The following is a 16,431-nucleotide window of genomic DNA, read 5'->3' as shown; positions in this document are numbered from 1 at the left end:
CCCTCATAGAAAACAGTAATTAAACACAGTGGTAGCATAGCGTCTGTAATGCATGTAGGTAGCTTTTCTTGTATTACATGTGTGTATGCTAAAGTAATATTTTCTGACGTCATGTGTGGATTTGATTATCCACATGAAATTCTGAATCAGCCGACCATCTTCAGATATCAGAATTGATATTTCAATAAAAAGTTGACATGTGAAATGAGAGCAGTGGCCTTTCTTCATTTTTTCAGAATAATGTCGACATTTATAGACTTGAGTCTCCTCTTTGTCCCCCGGTAGATTCTTACAGAGCAGATCTGCACTCAAGTGGTCCATAAACAGCATCCGGACCCCGACTCCACTGTGAAGATTCTCAACCCACGTAAGTGCCTCCTCTGCGCCACACTGCTCTCCTAAATCATCCGCTACAGCATACCTATGGCTCAGTGCTGCAGGAGGATAATCCCCGTGGAACAGCACCATCTCTATATACCGTCCAACAAATGAATGACATAAATTTTGCAGCAAGTGTGTGTATTCATACTTCTGAACCTCAGATGTAAACTTAATGCGGGAATGGTGCAAACACTTTGTGTGACACATATACACACATTGTTTATTTTATGGAAGCTCTGGATTTCTTATTCACCTGCATTCATTTGCATATAAAGGTGAGAAAGATGTGGTCAAATTATTATTATTTTTGATTGAAAATTGTTTATATGTGTATTTTTTTTATTTTAATTTTTTTAAGATTTAGACCTGTTTATAAATATTATTTTGTCAACATTTTCACAACTCTTAAAAATGAATACCGAATTATTTCAGTATGAAATATACGGTCATCTTAATGTTGTTACAGGATCAGTACTATTTTTGGATGGGTTTGAATACATTTTAACAGGATTTTAAAACGACTTATTGATACAATAGTATACAACTTATATAAATATACACACACATATATATATATATATATATATACGTTTTTTAATGAGCTTTATCGCTCAACACTCAGACGTTTTGCATATTGCTTATGCTGTTGCCAACAGACAGAAATTGTGGCTTTGATTCTTGTTCCTTTCTCATATCTTCAGGCTATTACTTATGTCCAATTTCACGTCAGCTCGCAAATGTTGAAATCTTCAGTATTTGTTTCAGCTAAGAAAACACTGAAAACTTGTTCTGTTTTTTTTTTAGTTTTTTTTTTAAAACTGGTGCTTTTACGCATACATATGCATCTTAATGCACACATGGGCTAAACAGCTTTAATCAATTAGAAATTCAAGTGCTTGTTATAATCACAACCAAGCTTTACGTTCACCCAGCCTTAATCTGACAAGGTCTTGCTGTAGTCACACACTGATTATCTTAGGCCTTTATTGTGTTAAAAACTCTCCTCCCCAACAATCTTAGACAGGCAGTATATATAACATGGAAACCTTGCAGGGATTTGTACATATGCGCTCATGCTATGAAACTCAGAGCCGTGGTCTGTTTCTCCTTTGCTGTGTATTCTCTTGATTTAATCTGCGACAAACTCCCAAAATGGCCCCCTGATTGCAGTCTTTAGTAATGTCGGAGCCAATCAAACAAACCGAGGAAGTAGCGTTTCCCTCAAATTAACTCTAGGGAAAAGAACCAAGGGCCAAATGGAAAAAAACAAGGGGATACGCCATCCCTCCATCCTCATTCCCGGTACATGCTGGGGTAATTTTCTGGCGGTAAAGGTTCAGCGACTCATAATTTGAGTGACTAAGGCGTAGAAACAACACAACTTTCTGCTGGGGCAGGGGGGGGGCATCGGTTAGCACCAAGGTTTTGAAAAGACGAGTGAAATCCAAGCCCCACCATCTATCTACTCAGAGCAAATGCACACTGACACTGTCTAGATAATTCATCTAAACAGTCAGTCTCTTTGGTTTAACCAAAGCCGAGCCTTCCAGAAGTGTTTGCGACCCTGGCCTGCTCGTTTGAAACGATACCAAAACCATTACAGATGATAAAGATCAATGGCCTGAACTTTTTAGGTTCCTCAGTTCTGTTTTTTTTTTTAAATTTTAAATGCCAAAGGTTACAGATTTTCATGTGTGTAAAGCTGGGAGTTCAGATAGCTTGTGACACAATGATTTGCACATGTTGAGACCAATGTATGCTATGGTTGTTGATCTGTATAGACGATGCTGAATGCCTCCAAATTAAAATTTTGTCATAAGCTTTGAAAATACAATTTGTTATCATGCAGTATATCTCAAAATGGAGAAAGCAGCCAAAGCATTTTGACATTTTCAGGCACTGTTATACCCCCCCCCCTTTTTCAGTGATGCATACATTTTTTTTTTTCATCTTGGGCTTTGTTTTTTTTTCTGTTCCAGAGATTCTAAAGGTAATAGCTGCCCTCCTGAAGAACTCTCCCCCATCCCCCGAGAGCATGGAGGTGCGCCGGGTCTTTCTGTCAGACATGATCAAACTGTTCAATAACAGTAGGGAGAACCGCAGGTAAGAATTCCAGCGCTTAACATGTTAGAGAAGCACATCAGTCCAGGCAATGTTTCCATTCGGCACCACAACGCCTTGTCATAGCGGCACACTTTGTTGTCTCAGGAGCCTGCTGCAGTGTTCGGTGTGGCAGGAGTGGATGCTCTCTCTGTGCTTCATTAACCCGCGAAACAACGAGGAGCAGAAAATCACAGAGATGGTGTATGCCATCTTCCGCATCCTACTCTACCACGCTATCAAATACGAGTGGGGAGGCTGGCGCGTCTGGGTGGACACCCTGTCCATCACCCACTCCAAGGTCAGAGCGGTCATTATATCAATGCTCTGAATAATACTCACACACACACACACACACACATTAAACTCAGCTTTCTTTATTTCTTCCTTTATTTATTTTTTACTTTTAACTCTATCCATGGATTTTCTTATTTTTGTGTCCAGTCTCTGCCTATCTTCATTTTACCCCACACACTCACATCTTGCTGCAATATTGTCAACCTAAACACTTGTCACATAACTGTAACCATAACTGTCCTCCCCACTTGGATTTCAGCCAAACAGAGAGCAGTATTCAGTTAAAGCCATCTGCTCTGTCGCATGTTTTTTTTTTTTTTTTTTTCTTCTTCTGAGAATGACAAAGTGATATTCGTCAAATGATAGTTATAGAGCATTATTGTCTGGCCCTTTAACTTCCAGCTCAGGTCTTCATTGTAATTGAATCTTGCCTTTCATTGCCCATCAGATTAACCTATGGAAGCTGTATAGTGATTATAATTTAAAAGCTAGTTGCAGTATAAACCAATTGGAATGAGTCCCTTCTGCCCTTCCTCTCTTTATTTATGTAAAGAGTCTCTTTCTTTCACGTTGCATAGATAAAAATAAACTTCTGGCACTTCTTATTTCCAAAAGCTGAATTCGAAATGCTGCTTTAGAAATTCACTGTTGATATCATGTTACGCGACTCTGTTCCAGAACAGTGAAGTAATTGAGGTTGGTGTCAGATTGTGGTCTGGGGGGTTTTTAAGTCTGGCAGATTGAAAGTTGAGTTAAAGAAGTGCTTGTGATATGAGATGCTTCACTGTAACGTGTGCTGCTGTGAGAGCCGCTGTCCTACAGGGGGCACAGACAGACTGCCGGGGAGAGGGGCAGACTGAAGGCAGCAATTAAGTGTGTGTGTGTGTGTGTGTGTGTGTTATATGCAGGATGTTCAGAACTCACAATGTCTCTCCAAACCTCCAAACAATCGTAGAACAGAGGATGCAGCGATAACAAGGGGGAAATTAAAACTTGTAAATACATTCTTTGCCAGGGATAGTTGTGGAAGCAATACTACTTGGATATTTGACTGTGCAGTGATAAATGAAAATAGCGAAAACCTTTTTATGAATCTGAGATTATTGTGACGTCTTATAAACGTGTGCACGAGAGAGGTTTTGTTTTGGCATTTTTCTTTCCGGCAAAACTAATGTCCAGAGTAGTGCGAAAATTATGCTGTTTTTTTTTGTTTTTTTTTCTCTCCACCGGAATTGTGCAAGATCAATGCCATTTCTTCTTGGCTGCAGTTGCGTTGCCGTTCGGAGGCATTTCATGCGTACAATGTGTGTAAATGAACCCATGCACTTGTAAGATGCAATATACACTCGTGCATACACAAAGACCCCTTCAGTGCTTGGAGCCGCCCGTGCATTGGATAGCTGCTAGCCACCAAGATACATGCATCTGCTATAAAAAAAGCTAAAGAAACTCAATTGCAATTTTATTGTCCCATTTGATAGATTTCCTGCCACCTTTGTAGCACCAGAGCTGTTTGTCACTGTTGCTCTCTCCTCCCACTGCTGCAGGGCCGTGTGTGTGTGTGTGTGTGTGTGTGTGTTTGAGTGAATGTGAGTTACCAGCCACATTTTCTCTTTGCCCTCCTTCTCTCTTGGGTTTCTAGCAAGCCCTTCTCTCAGAGCACATTGAATATTCATCGGAACGCAAGAACAATCGGAGAAACAAGGCCTCATAAATACAACCAGCCCACTGGGAGCCTCTTGATAAGTGCATATATGCATTCACAAATACATATTTTCACATTTCCCCTTTACAAAGATTTAGCACGCCTTGCATCAACCATGGCAGAGTTGTCAGCTCGATGCGTACAGGGACAATATGCCCGAAGCCGAACATGTGTTTTCACATTTCTGTGGCAAATTGTCGTGGAATCAAATTATGTGTATTGCATTTTCCTTCGGTCAATTACGAGTTAGTCAAAGGCTGCATTACGTGCATGCATACATTTTCTGCAGCATTTCCTGGATCAAAGATGCAGGAATTGGCGTCAAGTTCCAAATAAAAAGAAGAGCTTTCTTATTTCTGGTATAAGACTCAAGTTTTTAAGGTGATAACATTGAGATGAGATGTGTTTTAAGAAGAAATTAATTGTTGCTTGCAAAGCTGCTTTGTGGGAAGATCTTTATGTAAGTCCTTAGCAAGGAAGTGTATGTGCATGCATGTTTCAGTGAATAGACAATGTTCCTGCAGTTGGGCATGCTGACACAACAGCCCTCCCACTCGCAGCCCACACAACTTAACCAAGGTACCCCTCTCTGCACACAAATCAGTCTGAGAAAAAGCAGATCTCCAAAAGAGAAAGATTGAGGTGTGAAGGTCCCAGTGCCCTTCACTCTTTCACTTTCAAACTACCTTCATTAAACATGTTAAACACCACAAAGAACAGCCAGATGAGCCAGCGCACTTTTGACAAAATTTCATGTACAAGAAAGAATTTAAAGTCTTGGGGTTAAATGGTTATTTTCTGAGATTATTGATATTGATAATCTTAGAAAACTAACAAGACTCAAGATGTTGTTCAGGACGAGAAGTTCAAGGTCGATTCATTGGATAAAGTCTGTACATAGATTTTGGTCTCTGCTGTCCAGCAGTTATTATGCAACATCAAAATATTTGTTCTACCATATTGTAATATCTTTAAAAAGTTGGTGGTGGACACATTCTGATGGTGGACACATTCATTTGCCTTTATAGTAAATTATCTACAAGAGGAAACTTCAGTATTGTTTCAAGTCTGTGTTCCTATGGTTATAATGCAGTTATAGAAAACAAGACTCTCCACACCACTAGAGCAGGTAGGCAGAAGATAACTTGGCAGAAAAAAGTTTTAACAAGAAGTGATAGAGAAGAAGGGGAGATATTGTGAACTAGAGCGAAACTGCACGACCTGAGCAGCAGTAGCAGATGACATTGATTTTAGAGGAGGAATTGCATTTAGCTAATTGGATTAGGGCCGTGCTGCCCTCCCCGTCTCCCCTTTGTTTAGTAGTTGCTTGCTATGGTTGCTCTAAATGTGGGATCCAGCTATTGAAGGGGGGGGGGGGGGGGGGCTCACAAAAATCTGTTCTTTGCTAGTCTGTCCCTCACCTACTGTAACAGGTTGAGATGTTTATTCTGGATTTGTTGTACAGCAGAAAAAAATCCCAGACATTTTGAGGTTGTTTTTTAAATATGCCTTATTTGGGAATGTGATCTGCTGCCATTTGATGAAGGTATGTTTGATTACAGGAATATAGGTCTTGTTTTTTACTAGTGCATCATTTAATTTGCCAAACTATTGTATAAAACGGCACAAACACGCAATGAATTTTTGCATCGTCTCTTCCAGTAGTTTGACAGTGGGTCCCCTTCCGAAGCATTTAGAATCTCTTGTGTGATATGACCCTGTTGCACCCAGTTAATACCATGCTACCTGTCACTTTAGAAAGGCCCACCATGCTTCTCTACATTACCATAACATTTTTCCATAACCCACTAAGGCCAGACCGAGTCATGGAGTAGACTGAAATTAGATTAGATCAGCACTGATGTCTTAGCCACCCAAGGCAGTTTCTATATATCGTAGCAGGGTTAAATGCTCTTTTAAAAACCACAGAGACATACACTACCTCTGTCTAATGGTAACTGGATCTGTTACAGAGCCCCATTTAAGGCCAGCATACATCATCCTAATGTACAGATGGCATCCTGAATCTATGATGTTTTGTGCTTCACTGCTTTCCTGCATAATGTCCATAGCGGTGCACTCTGAATGCTGCCTTTTAATTGCTGAAAATGCTAAATGTCAAATTAAGCTGAAACTAATGGTTCAGAAGGTCTTGCCGTGTGATCACTGGGAAAAGCGGGAGGAGGAGAGAAAGAGACAGACCATCGGTGCATTTAGAACAGGCTGTGCACTCAGAAAACAGCTATGGATTACCAATCACTGTTTCCCACTACAGAAGATTAATGAGCACCCGTGTAGCAGGCTAATTTAGAACAATAACGCCTAATTAATTACAAATAATCAGCTTCTTTCTCCTTCTTTCCTTTCTTCCTCACTCAATTGGTTTTTATTTTTTTTGGCTTCTTTGCCCTTTATTTTTTTCCCTTCCTTTTCATCTTTCAGCTTTCTCATTTTCTTTGCTACTTTTTCACTCTTCCCCTCTTTCTCTCCCCCCTTCTGTCCAAATAGCCTCAGGTGAAAAAGCAGCAAAGCGGGCCTAGTTTACCCCCTCCACCACAGACCCATCTTTGACTCTCTGTCCTCCAAGCCCAGTGATTAATGCAGGGTCTTAAATTAGGCGTGGGAGGATTTGCCAATGCTGGACACGCACTCAGCACAGCAAGGAGACACACACTAATAGTATCTACTGCTAATCTATGACTGCTTACATGGATGGGCTCTTCCTCAAATGCCACTGCAGACCATTGTCGGTATAGACTAGCAGTCTAGTCGACCCGTATCAGATGGTAAGAAGACTGATAGAGGTTAATAGGCCTTGGAAGGTTGCAAATACAGTGAGAGAGAAGTTTTAAATATGGCACAACTATCAGAAATGGTCCCAGTGGTTAGATGTTGTAATGAGGTTGCAATGAAAGGACATTCTGAGACTATCTCACTATCTTTATATGAAGTTTCATCTTCAAAATGCAGTTGGGGGACATGGAGAGGATTAGTTGAAAATGAGACTTAAACCCATGAAGGGTCTGGGAGGCAGGTTAACAATATGGAAAAGCATGCTGGTAGCTGGACTCGATACCATGAAATAACTGCTGAAACATTGTAAAAAAGAGCCGTATAGCAGTAAGTTGACCCAAGTCTTCTTGTTTTCTTTCTTTTTTTGTGGGGGGTATAGCTCCAACATTTAATCTAAATACCCAGTATTGTACCAGTACCCCCCCCCCTAAACAGCACAGACCTACAGCATTGGGCTTTTTGGCTTCTTTGATGGGGCCTCTGTGGATCAGGGTTGTTTTCACACATCCCACAGATGATCAATGTTCTTTACTTCACATGTCAGGGAATTTATTAGAGTATAAGACGTCTGTATCACATGTTGGCTCTTATCTTACCATTACTGATATGGATACATAGTAACAATGATGAATTATTGACATTTTAGTTGACTCGTTTGTTATCCATGTTATTTTGCTATTATTTGTTTTACTTTGACTTCAGTGTTTACATATAACCGCTAGCAAAAAAAGGCACAAAAATAACTCAATTCCACTCTTGGATAATGTTCAGGCATTGTTTGCTATATTTTTTCCAGATGAATTAGAAGAGGGGGGGTAAGGAGTGATTAACTCTAGCTGTGTTTTTGTTTTCTTTAAAAATTCAAGCTTTCATAAAAGCAAGACGTTTGTTTTTTAAAGGAATGAACCATTCGCTGGCTTTTTCAGCTTATACATCTTTCCTTAAGAAACTCGAACCCTTTTGTTCGGAGACGATTTCTATCACGGTTCTGAAAAATGAAGAAAAATGAAAAAAAAAACAAAAAAAAAACGACTTTCTCAATGTCCCCCTGTGCATTTAATGTAGAAATGATGACGAGCAGCTTCTTCCTCCTTTACTTGACATCAGCCCAAATTTGCTTCTTTTCTTTAGGCAGTGATCTTTTAAATGTTTCAGTGGACCTGCACCAGACCAAAGTTCTAGTATCATCTCCTTGCCCAATGCAGATTCATGATTCATCACTGCATGTCATCCACAGTCCATGACTGTTTCTCTTTAGCTGTGACCTTGTTTTCTTCTGCGCAGGTGCTAGTGATGGTTTGTGTTTGGCTTTTCTGGATATGAATCCGATTTACTTCAGTTGTTCAAACGTCAACCCCTGTTTTTGCCCTTTTGTTTTTCCTTTTCCATTGTTGAGCAGTTTTCTATGCTTTTGAATGGAATCAACGATTTTGCCAAAGCCAAACTGTTCATCTGTTATACAGAATGGTTTTGTGTTACATCTGTGACTTTATTCTTTTTAATTACAAAATAAAAAAGCTAGACATCCACAGAAAGGGTTGATTTAATATTTTCTTTTGTTGTAGAAATGATGACCGAAACAAACAAACAAAAAAGAGGTCTGACCAAATTGAGTTTGGTCATGCAAACACACAAACACATAACCAGGTGGAGTTTGTTGATATTAATGTTTCTAACTTTGTCACAAATTTTGTGTTTGCAGGTGACCTTTGAGCAGCACAAAGAGAATCTGTCGCGCATGTTTCGTCAGTACCAGCATCAGGAGTCTACAGGCTCTCACAGCTTGATACGCACAATTTCTGGTGCAAGCCAAAGCTCTGAAACTATGAAATGCGTTAATGGGCCACCTGCTGAAGAGACGGCGCCCTCCACTGTCATTGAGCTCAGGGTGGACGAACTGTCCCAGAAATCTCTTGACTCAGCATCTAGTTCCACGATTACCTCTAGGCCACCGGAGGCCAGTGAAGATAGGGGACACACATCCATCACTGTGTCCAACATTCTGGCCAGGGCTGCAGAAGAAGAGCAGGAGGTGGTGGCAGAGTCTTCCAGAGATGGCTTGGGTGTTGGAAAAGAACCTCAAGTTGCGGTGATTCAAGGAACGCATGCAGAGGAACAGAGTGAAGAGATCAACAAGGAAGCAGCCACTGAGACTTCGTCTAAAAAAAGTGGGGATGAGCCTGAAACTGCCCATGGCAACCGACCTGAAACAGCTGACACAGAAGCAGTGGAAGACTCTACGACATCTGCGGACGGTGATTCTCAAACACCTGCAACAGATGATGAAAAATCAGAGAGTGAACACAACAAAAGTGAATCATCAAACTTCATAACAGAGGACTCTTTAAATGAAGGAGACACTGAAGTTCCAGTTGGTTCAGAACAAGGAAATGAGCCTGCCCAAATGTCCCTTGAGCCTGCAGCCTGTCTGGAGAACAGTGTGCTGGGCGGGGCCTCGGTCTTCAACGAGGACTTGGTTGACGTGTCCTCTGTTAGCGATCAGGTCCACCCCAGTGACGCTGATGATAGTCAAGAGGAATCCTCTTATGCTTCTGCTGCTACTGGAGAGGAAAGTGATGGAGTAAAAAAGGATGTTGAGAGCAAAATAAATGATCAGGAAGAACAGGAGATTAAGATGGAAGATGAAAAAGAAGTGAAGCAAGATGTTAAAATACAAGAAAAAGAAAGAAGCGACTCTGTCGAGGAGCAGGTGGCTTGTTTGGAAGGTCAGACTCCTCCAGCTGAAACGCCTGAACAAAGCATCAGCGAACCACCCAAAGACGATGTTACTGCACCGCAGTCTTCCTCCATAACTGAAACTGCTACTACAGAGCAGCAGCTTTCAGATGCCACGCAAGCCCAGGAGGTTGCAGCAGCTTCAGATGCCCCACAAGCCCAGGAGGTCGCAGCAGCTTCAGATGCCCCCTCACTAAGCCAGCCTTCAGAGACCAGGGGCACCTCTGCAGGGGAGACCCTGTCTGCTGCCCCAGACAGTAGCACTACCTCCTCCAGCTCTGACACCCGCAAGGCCACCGACTCTGTCAGCAAGACCAAAGAGATAAGAATCGCCCGACTGGATGTGTCCAATGTGGCCTTGGACACAGAGCGACTGGAGCTGAAGGAGACATCTACAGTAGTATGCATCTGTTTTTGCTTTCTCTCAGTCTTTACATTGTAGCAGTTGGGTCATGTAGAATCTCTTTTTATGCAAGCGATAAAATTGACAGTCAGTGTTCCAAACCTAATACCCAAATCTTCCAGGCCTACCCCATGTTAAAGCTATCTATGCTTTGCTCCTGCAGGAAACGAGCCAAGGCCAGACAATTGCAACGGGAGCCGGAGAAGCAGCCAGTTCGTCCAGCCAGCCGAGAGAGAGCAGCAGTTCGGCCCCTCGCTCCACCATGTTCCGTATCCCAGAATTCCGTTGGTCCCATATGCATCAGCGCCTTCTCACTGACCTGCTCTTCTCTATTGAGACAGATGTGCAGATGTGGAGGAGGTAGGGAAACCATTAATTGACTCTGATTTTTACCATTACTTCAGTAAACAATGATATTGATTATTTGGATAAAGATTGTTCGACCTCTTAAGCTTTCTAAGAACAGGCGGGAGATTTAATCTCGCAAGTTATCTGATAATTAAGCGTTGCATGTGTCCTAATGAGTTCTTCACAAAGTTATTGAAAAAGAAGGTTATCTATGCAAATACCACCTTTTATGTTAGCTGAATTTATAGGAATTTACAGGTTTTTAAGTATTGCTTGGAGTATGAGAGCCTGGTGCCCTGATTTCATGGAGTTTTGCCAAGGTGAGATGGACAGGAAACCAGTGGCAATGCAGAGATGGATGAATAATTTTGTAATTTCCTCTGAAATCACTGCAGTGAGTGCAAGGTGTTAACAGGCTAATTAATAAGCTTGAGTAAGCATTTCATTGTAAGGTCGAGTAGATGCTTATGGGTCATTTTAAGAGTTTTAATGCTTTTCTCAATACTTTGTTGTTAACCCCAAAGTGCTTTTGTCCTCTGCCTTTTAGTCACTCCACAAAGACAATTCTGGACTTTGTGAACAGCAGCGAGAACACTGTGTTTGTCCACAACAGCATACACCTCATCTCCCAGGTGGTGGACAATCTCATTATGGCTTGTGGAGGCATTTTACCACTGCTCTCTGCTGCCACATCTTCCTCTGTGAGTTCCTTAATGCTTGGTAATGTTCTGTCAATGTCTTTTCCCTTTTCTGGATATGTGGCTGATGGCAGCGGCCACAGGACGTTATCAATCCCCATTGACCTTTTCCAATTCCATTAGACTACAGTTAGCTGCCTGCTAACATTGTTAGTTTGTTTTTGTTTTGTCTGACCTCAGAGAAATGGGCAGATGCTCAATTCCATTACAGATTAGTTACATTCAGCTGTGTGTGAGGCCTGTAACTAAATTTGGACTTAAATGTGAAAAATCGTGCTTTTACATGTCCTGGTCTATTTTCAGTATAGCTGCCATGTACGCGTAGGAGCGCACAGTGATTAATCAGTTTAACATTTAATTTAACATAGCTCTGGAAAAATCCATTCAGTCTTTGAATCGGTGTAAAAACTGACAGGAAAAATGTCTGGAGTGGATGTTGACTTTGACCTAAGTTTTCCCCCCCCGCCCCCCCTCCGAAACAGTCCTTCATTCATTTGTATGTTGTTGTTTTTTTCTTATCATTGCTTGCTGTTAATGTTTTTTTTCCAAATGTGTTGAATACCAGCACGAACTGGAGAACATTGAGCCATCCCAGGGCTTGGCGGTGGAAGCTTCTGTCACCTTTCTCCAGCGCCTCATCAACCTCGCAGATGTTCTCATCTTTGCCAGCTCGCTACACTTCACAGAGATAGAAGCTGAGAAGAACATGTCTTCAGGGGGCATCCTGCGACAGTGCCTTCGCCTTGGTAAGCGCATTTGGTCATTTATTCTTTGAAACAAGCTATTTTTTTTATTTTTTTGTCTGTTGTTCTCTTTCCCTTTTTATTGCTCAGCTGCTCCACGCAACGCAATCTTTTCAGGAAGAAAATTCAGTTTAGACTGAAAATTCTTGTAGAATAATGTTATGCAGGAAGTATTAAAATTATTTTTGTTTCTTATGGGGACAGGTATATACTGGTCGGTGTATTTTTGGCAGTTTTTCAGGATTTCAGTTGGGCTTTTAACTGCTAAACTTGTTGGAAAAATCTCAAGCACGCTTTTTGAAAATGGTTGTAAGATATAAGTTTTGCAATAAAAATGATGAAGAAAATCAAAAATGTAAAATGGGAACCCCTAATTCAGTTGATATGAAAATGATACCGGTAAGTCTTCACATGTTAAGCATTCTTTCTCCTTATCTGTGGCCTCTCACTGAATTTCCTTGCTTTGTCTTCTCCCATTACCTTCACTCTCTGGACTCGCTTGTTGATTCACACCACTGCATCCGGCAGCAGCCTCCTGTATCAGCTCCAGTCCTTGCTACTTTTTCACACTCCCTTCTACATTCTCCCCTCTCTGCGTTCTTCCTCGGAGTCTCCAGCTGCTGCTCTCATCCCCTCGTCTCTTTCACTTTGCTCATATCGGCTCTCTCTTATCATGTTATTCTAACCCTACTGCATGGCAACACTTTAAAATGGCTGCGAGCATGATATAGTGAGTCACCCATAATGGCCTTGGCTGCGCGGTACTGCTGCATAGCCTGAAGCCTTGTTCTGCCTTCTGTTCAAGGCTATTTAAGTTTCCTCTGACAGCATCCAAAGCCCAGATTCACAATTGCTGAATAAAAGAAACAGGAAATGTTCAATTATTTATCTTTTGTTTTGCACCTTTTTAGTAACGGAGATGAACACAATGTACACACACAGTGTCAAAGTAGCGCAATGTTTTCTCAAGCAATTAAAATATTTTTTTCCCCCCTTACAAACAAAAGCGCTGTCAGAATGTAAACTTGTTATCCGAAGCACACCTCCTCTCTCTGATCTCACTGCTGCTGTGCAGATTTAGCAGGAAAATGCCGTCGCCACAGCACAGGTTTTAGAAGGCAGCCCTTATGAAATGAATATTTGATGAGGTATGCGCTCCCCATTGCTGGCACCTAATCTGATTTTGGAAAACTGTAACAAGGTTTTAGCGTCTCCCTCTGCCTCTCTTTTTATAAATGGTCGTATGAAAGAGTGGTCCTAATGGAAAAAGCGAGCCCATTTCCAGACGGAATAATGCCCTCCTTCGTAATCTTAATGCAGCAGAGTTAACATTTGTCAGTTGTCAAGCACTGAACAGCGGGGGCTTGGAGGGGCTCCGAAGAGGAGCAGTACATTAAATTACATGGCAAGCATGTCACTTCTGAGCCCACCTAAAGTTATCGGACAATAATATATTTTTTCCTCTGGCGAAGGACGCATCTTGCTGCCTACTCAGCATGTGCACACCCTAACAGTGTCATTTGTTATGGGAGCTGCGCACAGTGGATATGATTCAAGACAACACCTCTGCACTATGACCTTGAGAGGAGAGGTGGAGCAGGGAAGAGTGAGCGGTGCTGCCAGAGTTGGCCAGAGCACTGACCTTGTCATGGCCCCACTTTTTCTCTTTCGTTTTGTCTCTCTCAGCTGCTTCTATCTTGGTCTTCCCAGTTCACATTCCGGATTTTCACTTTGGTTTCTCTTTTGTTGCATAGAAGCATCATTAGAAAGATTTAAATTTATTTTTTATTTTTTTCCCCTTCAGAGCAAGTTTCTCTGGCAGTGACTTTGTTTTTATGATGTCGCATAACATCCTTTTCTCTCACCCTTTTTAGTGTGTGCTATGGCAGTGAGAAACTGCCTGGAGTGTCAGCAAGCCCAGATTAAGCATGGTGCTGAAGGCTCAGCTCACGGCTACACAGCCATGCCCAGGACGATGCTTGGAACGGCCAAGTCTGCATCGGCACAGGCAAGTAACCCAAATATACCATCAGCCTTCATTTTCAGATTTTTATTTTTTTTATTTTCCCTAGATATGCAACTTTTTATTTTATTATAGTGTTTATAATTGGTTTAGAGTTTTTTTTTTTTTGTTTGTTTTTTTCTATTTTTAATTTTTCTCCCCATAAAATGCTAAATTTGCAAGTTTCACAAATCCACTCTTGCTGGTTTGTTCTGATAATTCCTCATATTTCACAAGTAGAAATAATGGTACTTCTTTCCCTGTCCTCAGCAGTGAACCACAAGCAGCTTTGCCCTTTGTCCACCTCACTGGTAGCAACCAAGTGTTATTGTATTAGCTCATATCTTATTGTATTACAGCACGCTTCGCTATTTGTTACACTAGACTAGGCCCTTTGTCATTGCCCCTTTGATTTGATACAGTGACTTCCAGTAAAGCCATGTTGTTCTTCCCTGAACTGGGTGTTAAAGCTCATTTATAATGCAGTGGCTCTATAGAAAAGCCATTACTTTAAGGACATGATCTCAGGAGGGATAACTTCCCAAAGATGTTTAACCGTACCCTACTCCATGACTGCTTGTGGATTGACACAATAGACGTTCTGATTGGTGCAAAAATGCATGCAATATTTGCACTTCACATGCAGATGATAATGATACATTTCATGCGGTAACGGACGGAATTTCATGAATCCACGCAGAGTCCTGTTGATGCAGTGACAGGTGGCATGTCCCCAGTCAGAGACTTGGACCGGCTCCTTCAAGATATGGACATTAACCGACTCAGGGCTGTTGTCTTCAGAGATATCGTGAGTTGTACAACAAAGACATGGATGTACTTCACTCTCAACACTGCTCCTCTTGATTTGTTTTGCTTTCTGAGTAGGACACACATACAGTTTTTCTTTAGTGGGTTTTGTTTGTTTCAGGAGGACAGTAAGCAGGCTCAGTTTCTGGCTCTTGCTGTTGTCTATTTCATCTCTGTCCTCATGGTGTCAAAATACCGGGACATCCTGGAGCCCCACAATGACAAGAAACTCCCTAATCGCTCTCAGTCTTCAAGAAGCACAGGTATGTAGTCTATAAAAAAAAAATAAAAATGGTGTGAAAAAGTTGATTACCCACACTTTTCGTTATTATCAATGTCTTCTCAGACAGTGGTGGCGCTTCAGGTGGAGCAGAGGTAGAGAATGGCTTCTCTCTCAGGCGGTATGATTCTGGTATTGGTGAGGATCACACCTCAACTGCGGCGAGTGAGGCAGATCTGTCATCTTCTGGTGTAACTCACGGTCCGGACGCCATCTCGGAGGCCTTGTCTACGCTGTCATCCGAGGTCAGACCTGCTCCGTCTGCTGACTCAAAGGGCAAGAATGTGAAGGACATTCTGCGGAGCCTAGTGAGCTCCCCGGCTGATGATATCACTGTAGATCCAAGTCTGCTGCCTCCAGCGTTTCTCGGACCCATCGGGGACGTGGCCAGAGAATCATCCCTACAGTTCCGCTCATTTGACAGGTGAGGGCTGAGGTTCAAACACTCGCTTGAACACAGTACATAAGGTTTTTCTGCACTACACCTTGTCGCCTGTGGGGACTTTACTTTACATCTGACCATCTTCGTCGGTTTCTTAAATCCCATATGGTATTAAGTCCTGTCGACAGTTTCATGTCTTTTATCCCACCATAACTGCAGGGGACTTTTGAAAGTCAGACCTTGAAGTCATCTCAGCTTGGTATTCTCAGAGGAAGTCACGGTGGATCTTTGAAACCCTTCTAAACAGGATCTTCGTCTGACTCTTTTCCCCTTGAACTCCCATTGTACTTTGGTAGGAGTTGATGCAGCTTCTCATCCCAAACAAAGTGCTTTACAAAGAAACCTGCCTTTTTCAAATAAAAAAAAGAGAGAGAGGAATGAGAAAAAAAGACAGGAGTCCTGTCTGAAGAAGAGACGGGGAGGCATAGCTGACAGGAAGCTGTTTGTTTTCACCTTGCCACGGATAGTTAACAGCTCTTTTTCATCTTCTCTGCTGCGTGTTTCGCCCTCTCTTACATCCGTATAGTGTTTCACCTCTTTACTTTGAAAAAAGAAAAAAAATCATAATTTGTGTTACCTCTGGTGGTGCAGAGTGATTGTTCAGGAGTTGGGCTTCAAAAGCAAAGCAGGGTACCAAAGCCTCAGACAGGCCCAGGTGAGAGAGGATGGTTATTGGTCTGGTTTGCATTTGGAGCA

At 41.9% G+C, this 16,431-nt stretch overlaps 1 protein-coding gene across 7 annotated transcripts in view; it reads left to right on the top strand.

The window, feature by feature from the left end:
* lrba (LPS-responsive vesicle trafficking, beach and anchor containing) overlaps positions 1-16,431 on the top strand; it is a 179,939-nt gene that overhangs the window by 36,643 nt on the left and 126,865 nt on the right. For 6 of the 7 annotated variants that reach the window (XM_075463166.1, XM_075463165.1, XM_075463164.1 and 3 more), the window contains exons 19-29: positions 286-367; positions 2,361-2,484; positions 2,590-2,782; positions 8,979-10,412; positions 10,579-10,775; positions 11,311-11,464; positions 12,027-12,207; positions 14,079-14,212; positions 14,907-15,014; positions 15,135-15,276; positions 15,360-15,717. In XM_075463166.1, the coding sequence (XP_075319281.1) occupies positions 286-367; positions 2,361-2,484; positions 2,590-2,782; positions 8,979-10,412; positions 10,579-10,775; positions 11,311-11,464; positions 12,027-12,207; positions 14,079-14,212; positions 14,907-15,014; positions 15,135-15,276; positions 15,360-15,717 (3,107 nt within the window). The remainder of the gene's footprint in view (positions 1-285; positions 368-2,360; positions 2,485-2,589; positions 2,783-8,978; positions 10,413-10,578; positions 10,776-11,310; positions 11,465-12,026; positions 12,208-14,078; positions 14,213-14,906; positions 15,015-15,134; positions 15,277-15,359; positions 15,718-16,431) is intronic. The other variant, XM_075463161.1, reaches the window with a different exon arrangement.

The sequence above is a fragment of the Odontesthes bonariensis genome, chromosome 4, assembly GCF_027942865.1.
Source record: "Odontesthes bonariensis isolate fOdoBon6 chromosome 4, fOdoBon6.hap1, whole genome shotgun sequence".
In the NCBI taxonomy this organism is placed as follows: Eukaryota; Metazoa; Chordata; class Actinopteri; order Atheriniformes; family Atherinopsidae; genus Odontesthes; species Odontesthes bonariensis.
The sequence above is the reverse complement of the archived record's forward strand: the minus strand, read 5'-3'. Positions and strand labels throughout refer to the sequence as shown.